The sequence below is a fragment of the Aplysia californica genome, unplaced genomic scaffold, assembly GCF_000002075.1.
Source record: "Aplysia californica isolate F4 #8 unplaced genomic scaffold, AplCal3.0 scaffold00837, whole genome shotgun sequence".
In the NCBI taxonomy this organism is placed as follows: Eukaryota; Metazoa; Mollusca; class Gastropoda; order Aplysiida; family Aplysiidae; genus Aplysia; species Aplysia californica.
The window spans coordinates 19,487-26,642 of record NW_004798107.1 but is presented as its reverse complement, the minus strand read 5'-3'; the positions used below and the strand labels follow the sequence as shown (position 1 = coordinate 26,642).

Sequence of the window (7,156 nt, the reverse complement as noted above, 5' to 3'; positions counted from 1 at the left end):
ACAAAAACATGTAACTAGAACACGGGTTTCGGTAAGGTGGATTGGTAAATGATACAATACTTGGAAGAAAAATATATGGGGAGGGGGGATGAGAGCAAGAGATGGAAGAAGACAGTTTATAAAACGCATGGAAAACACACACACACACACACACACACACACACACAAAGAGAGAGAGGGAGAGAGAGAGAGAGAGAGAAAGAGAGAGAGAGACCGAGGGAGAGAATGTCTTATTTTTGTGTTTATCCTTACTACTTCCAGCAGCGAGGACATGCATACAAAGAGACACACAAACACTTCTTTTCTTCTTCTTTCATGGTCTCCATACTTAAAAACATACGCGCACACAAAAATACATCCACCTACGCACAATGAAAAAGACAAATACACACACACACACACACACACACACACACACACACACACACACACACACACACACACACACACACACACACACACACAAGACCACTTAAGCTCTCACACACAAAAAAACCACAAACGTTTTAGACCATTCAGTTTTGACAGGAAAAAATTAACAATATTTAGAAAACTTGGCAAAACACTTTAGATGCTGTACACAAAAACGTATCTTTGCCTCAATCCCTTCAAAAGACGAGGGCATCGAGGTCACACCGACATTTGACTCGGCCCCAAAACTCTCGGCTAAATTAAATGTGTTATCTCCATACGACATAAACGTTTACGAAAGTGCAAACAACGTCAAATATCAAGATATAATGATATCAAAATAACCAGACAATGATTATGTCTCCACTATACAGACGGGCAACTTGAGCATCAGCAATGAAATATTAATTTTGATAACACCAGCTGGACGTGATACATTAATTGTTTTATGACGATATCATAATTCTAATACGTGTACAGCGTGGTATGAGAAATCTGCGACTTCCTCAATGAGTCATGTCGGTATGTACTTAAGTTCCTTCAGGAAACACTCACTTCTTTTTCACACCTCAGATCATGTCGGTAGTGCAGCGGTCAGGACTTTCCGGGTCGCGTGCAGAAGACCCGAGTTCGATTTGCAAGGGGGAAAGGAAAGGTGGCGTTTGGGTGAATTGTTATATATCGAAGATCTCGGTCTTTCCTCTGGGATATCGTATCCTTCTCAGCTTGGGCTAGTCCTGACAAGCAGGGACGAAGCCCGCCTAATAAATAATCTGTTAGTTGTATTTTTAGTTAAATGACCTAAATTGTCCCTATGGGGGTGTAGTAGGTAATGCACTAATAGATTTTTTCAATATAAGGTAAAAAAAACGAAATTAAAACTACCCAAACGAAGTGCGTGTTTTTGACAGCCCCCCCCCCCCCCCCATCCTCTTTCCAAGATAAACCCCAAACCAAAAACAATTTTAAAAAACAACAAAAACAAAAACAGGAAGAAACCAACGTATTTTAAATCATTTACGAGGCGGCCAACCCAGCTGAGAGTCTGAGAGGGACCCAACACCCCAGCAAAAAGACCGAGTCATTTACTCCAAAAAAAAACCTCCCCCCCCCCCCCACTTGTGAATCGAACTCGGGCCTCCTGTGGGCGACAGAAAAGCACGATCTAACCGCTACACCAAAGATACCATTTATTCTGTGCTGACACGGCAGACAGCTAAACCATTACACTGATAGAGGGTGGCAAAACCAGCGACGTGAGCCTCAAAATGTTTTCAGAAATCTTCAGTCTTCAAACTCTGACTACTGCCCAGATGTACTTCACCAAAACTGCTCATTTTTGTTTGTTTGTTTCAGATCGCATTTTCTTAACCTGTGGCATCCGTTGCATGTGCTACTGGTAGGTTATGATGAAGTTCAAATTCTAAATGTTGGGGGGAAAATCCGGAAAAGATACACAATTAAAATTCAGTCTTTCAAAGAAGAAAACACTGTTTTTTCCGCTGTCTTAAAATGTTTGCTTTCTGGGTTAATTACAGATAAACAAGGTGCCAGTGACTGGTGCTGTAAGAATCTGACTACAAATGAAATAAATCCTTTTAATAAAGACTTTTCAACCTTTCCTTCGAAAATAGGATTGGCATCTTTAAGTGAAGAAATGTGGTTGTGTGAAATGGAACAAATATATTATTATACAAAACAATCCCTCCGAAAATGTGAACTGGTGCAGCGCTGACACAAAGAAATACTCCTGTATACATGCTCAGACAAAACAAAGCGGAGATTCATAATATGTTTTGTTTTGGGTTTTTTTTTTACCTTACGCGAAAGAGCGACATGTAGACTGTTGGTCCACATGCCGTCTCTCGTGACTTCTGTCGTTGCCTGGAGTCTGTGGCTGTTGTCGTGATGAGATGACGTCAGTTTAGTCAACCAAGTAGTACGTGAAAGAGTGTGACGTCAGTTTAGTCCACCAAGTTGTAAGGGGAAGTGTATGACGTCAGTAGTCCACCAAGTTGTAAGGGGAAATGTATGACGTCAGTAGTCCACCAAGTTGTAAGGGGAAGTGTATGACGTCAGTAGTCCACCAAGTTGTAAGGGGAAGTGTATGACGTCAGTAGTTCAGAAAGCTGTGAGTAACGTGTCACTGCGAACACAGACTAGCAGTGAGCCAGAGTCTTTATCGTTTACTGTTGTGTACTTCTGGGTAAGGGGAAAAGATCAGGGAAACGTAGCTTTTTAAAGAGAATCCGAGCAAAGGAATGAATGGAGAACCATGATCGCCGATGTCTGTCGCAGATTTGACACTGGATGATGATGACTTCTGTCAAACAAAAAGTGAAAATCTTAAAGGAAGATATTTTCCTGCACTGTCGGCACTTCCTATTATTTCTGCATCATTCTCCTTCATCAGGCATATTATTATTCCACAAACATAACGTGCTTCGTGCTTTCGCGGTCACCGCCCCATGGAATGTCTCATTGCGGACCGGCTTCTGTGGTGAGAAAACGAACAACCACTACCAAAAGAGTTTGAAAATTTCCTCAAGGGTGGGGTCAACTTTTTTTTTTTTACACCATCACTCATTGGTTGGACAAAGCCAAAAACAGACGACATGAGTAAAAAATGTTGACTTGCCACAACGCTAGCTGTTCCCTCAGTTTCTCAAATGGTCACCACACTTTTCTGCTGTTGTCTAATCAAAATTTGATGTGTCCTGTCTCGAGGAAACCTTCTTGAGTGCAGATATTTTACATCCCCATCGAGCCAAGCTAGACCGAAGTTTTCTCGCCTGGGCAATTGTACCCTCTAGTGGGATGACTGTTTGGCAGTCCTTGTGGCCAGTGGGGATCACCCGTGCAGAGACAGGCGTTATTCGATGTCCCACTTGGAAATGATTTCAGGTCTGTGATGTGAAATGTCAGTCTCTTAACCCTATCCGTACGCCCTTGGGTCATTTTGTACCCCCGGAGTTGCGTTCTTCACATTTTAGAATACTTCTAGTGCGAAGATCTCTTTGAAACTGAGTATTTCTCAAATAAAAATGTTTGCAGACTGCAATACAAAGCATACTGACCGGATTAACGGGTAAATTTCCTCTTTAGAAAGTGGTGGTACAGAGTTCCCTACGTCATATGCATACGATAGTAAAACACGGCGTACGGATAGGGTTGAATGGGACAAAAGTGGTTACTTTCTGAACAAAAAACTTTGACCAGAGCTGGTTTAGAGTTACATGATCCGCCACATCCACTGTGACACTGTCATGGCTAATCTGGACCGTGAGGGAAACTACAATGCACCTCCCTGCAGAAAGACGGAGATCTGTAGAATTATAAAACACATTATGTTCCACCCAGGAACCAAACTCACGTCGTTCACGGGCAAAGAGAAGAATTTCCAAATTTCACCACAAACACACCAATAGATCTATCCCTACAAAAAAGACAACGACCTGTTTCTCTTACACACATTCGTAAGTGATAATGTTTTCATATGACCGAAGAAACTCCCCAAAGTATCCGAATTGTAATTTTTGATCACACACGTCAAACAGACCTCTCCTGGGCAGAGAAATGAATTATCTCTGTCTCATAGCTGTGATAGGTTCAGAACACTGAATCAACCAGCACTTCCAAAGCAATCTCCATAATATAGTCCAACATTTCATCTTCAAACACGTCTTGGGGTGGCTGCTAAGCTCCTTTCTATCACCTTAATATGAAGGAGTTTTGGCTGTTGCTCCAGTGTCTAAAATGTCCATAGCGGATGACAGTTGTAAGTTGTAGAGCAAAGTAGTGTATGTCCCTCTACCTAGGTGCTCAGAGCAAAGTGGATGCGTCTCTACTACCCAAGCCAAGTGTTTACCTTTACAAAGGCAGCGTCTTCGAAGGACCAACAAACTTCAATTTCCTTTGCGTAATTACAGACTTAACAATCCATGTGGATTGTTGACATGTGCTTTGGTGGGGGCTTTCTCCTTCTTTCTCATCAAACATCTATCGTCCTTATCTCTCCTCCATCTTTTCTTTGTATGATACTCTCTAGTAACATCTCTAATCTACGGCACCTATATCATGTAAATGTATTGTAAGAATCGTCAAACTCTTACAAGAGCTTTTAAAACAATACTACTAACATTCCACGTCGTTTCTCCGAGAGCTTACTCTGCCTAATAAGATGAGAGTTTCGGATGACAAAATAATGTACTCACACCTCTGATATACCAGGCTCCTGCTCTCCATAACGTCATTTGATATAAGGGAGAGATTACCAGTAGGAGAGGTCCCTTCTCAAACCACTTTCGTCTGTTGTTCCACAGAAACAAGACTATTTAGGAGGTCAGTATTTTAAAGCAGAGCAGAAAAGACTTGTGGAAATGTCATAACTTTGGGTGTCATGTTTTGCGAAATGACTTCATCAAAGATACGTTTTTCCTACGACCATCTACAGAATAAACTTCCTTGGTTACATCTCACATAATATACTGTAACAAATGCTTCGCGTTCTGTCGACTATTGTCATCGTCAGCGAGAGTGCGTAATCAGAAAAAAAATGTCCCAGGATGAAAAGTAGTGTTCCAATTCACTGGCTCACAGTACCAACGTGGGGAAAACGAGCAAAGTCATCTTCCTACACATCGAAATGACGTCATCAAATGGTGGGCATGACCTCTGTCTACGTCTCTAGGTTCGGTCACATGACCATCTGACTCAGCTTCGCCTGTTGCTCCTCGGCCGCCTTCTCCAGGGCATTGGCTAGGTTCATGTTTTTGGCGATGTGCGACAGTTTGTGGTCCTTCTTCCACTTCATTCGCCGGTTCTGGAACCAGATCTTGATCTGTCGCTCCGTCAGGTTGAGCGCATGCGCGATCTCGATGCGCCTCCTTCTAGTGAGGTACTTGTTGTAGTGGAACTCCTTCTCCAGCTCCAGGGTCTGGTGACGTGTGTACGACGTCCTTGACCTTTTCGTCTCCGAGTCGCCGCCGTCTGCAGGGGAAGAGAAAGAGAACAAATTTAGATCACATGAGATTGAATAAAAAAACAGTATTATAATAATAATAATAATAATAATAATAATAATAATAATATAATAATAATAATAATAATGATAATAACAATAATAATAATAATAATAAAAATATAATAATAATAATAATAATAATAATAATAATAATAATAATAATAATAATAATAATAAAAAAATAATAATAGTAACACAGACATGATGAAGATAATAATCATAATAATCATAATAATCATAATCATAATAATAATAATAATAATAATAATAATAATAATAATAATAATAATAATAATAATAATAAATAGCATTTGTATAGCACATGTCTCGCTCGACAGTAAGCTCTGGGCACTTTACACTATATTATTACCCCAGCAGACCATAGAACACCCAGAAACATTCTCAGTTTCCCAGCTTTTATTTTTATTATTTTCATCATTGAAGTAGTTTTTCAATACATTTTACCCCGTTTCAGAGGTTTAGTATAGATTACTGAAAAAAATTGTTCATACAGAAAGATAGCTTACAAAAATACACAAGGCCCTACAGAGTGAACTAGACCGGATTTGGATAAATGTTGATGCCCCAAATCACAGCTGTCTTTATATCAAGTACCTTAAAAAACCCAGTAGTCTATTATTATTATTATTATTATTATTATTATTATTATTATTATTATTATTATTATTATCATTATTATTATTAGGTTGATGACGATGTTGTTGTTGTTGTTGTTATTTTTGTTGTTGTTGCTGTTGTGTTGTTGTTGTTGCTGTTAATGATGGTGTTGGAGAAGTACCTGTTGCTCTTGCTTCAATTATTAATATTGTTGTTGCTGCGGATGTTGCTATTATTGCCGTTGCCAATTGCTGTTGTTGATGTTGTTGTTGTTGTTGTTGTCGTTGTTGTTGCTGTTGTTGGTTTCTTTTTAGTTTTTGCTTCTTTAAGGTGTGCTTTGTATTGGGGGGAGGGGGTCTATGGTTCCATAAAAAGTTGCATCGTCTCATAGTGACTAATAAAGCAATCAGCGAGTGAATGATGACTTGCCCATATTAATGAATCTACTGATCCTTTAGGAGGTTCTTTTGTTGTTGTTTCTAATTTGCTTTGTTTTGTTTTGGGGTTTTTTTGGTCAAATTTTAATGCACTGCAACACGATTAGCTATATACGTGCCTACAAATATACATGTATAAAATACAAGTAAAAAAAAAAAAAGAAAAGAAAAGAAAGAGGAGATAATTATAAGAACGATAGACGTTCTTGAGGAAAAAAAAAAGAAGTTTAAACCACACGACCAGAGCACCCGCCAGCCACCCACACAATCTAGCCTGGGCATCCTTATTTCCTGTACATGTTCCTCTCTCCCATCCCAGAGCAGGTCGGAAGTCGCCCAGGAGACTGGCTGGCGGAGGTTAAGCGCGTAAATTACGTCCATGCCGGCCACTGGTCATCTAGTACTGCGGGACTTTGTCACTAACGGCCCATAACGCTATCTGACATGGCTTGCCGGCTTGTGTGCTCGTAAATATATCAGCACGGGTGTGTTCTCTCTCTGTCTCTCTCTGTCTCTCTCTCTCTCTCTCTCTCTCTGTCTCTCTCTCAGTACATGTAACTCTTTCACAGTCTTTCTCTCTCTCTCTCTCTCTCTCTCTCTCTCTCTCTCTCTCTCTCTCTCTCTCTCTCTCTCTCTCTCTCTCTCTCTCTCTCTCTCTCTCCTTTTT

The 7,156-nt window shown here is 40.2% G+C and overlaps 1 protein-coding gene across 1 annotated transcript; it reads right to left on the bottom strand.

The window, feature by feature from the left end:
• Window positions 1–1,904: 1,904 nt before the first annotated feature.
• On the bottom strand, window positions 1,905–5,400 carry LOC101860852 (homeobox protein Hox-A5; the record flags this gene model as incomplete). The annotated part of the gene is made up of 1 exon (XM_005109985.3): window positions 1,905–5,400. A coding segment is annotated over one exon (293 nt), but the record flags the coding sequence as incomplete, so codon positions are not given.
• Window positions 5,401–7,156: the final 1,756 nt, after the last annotated feature.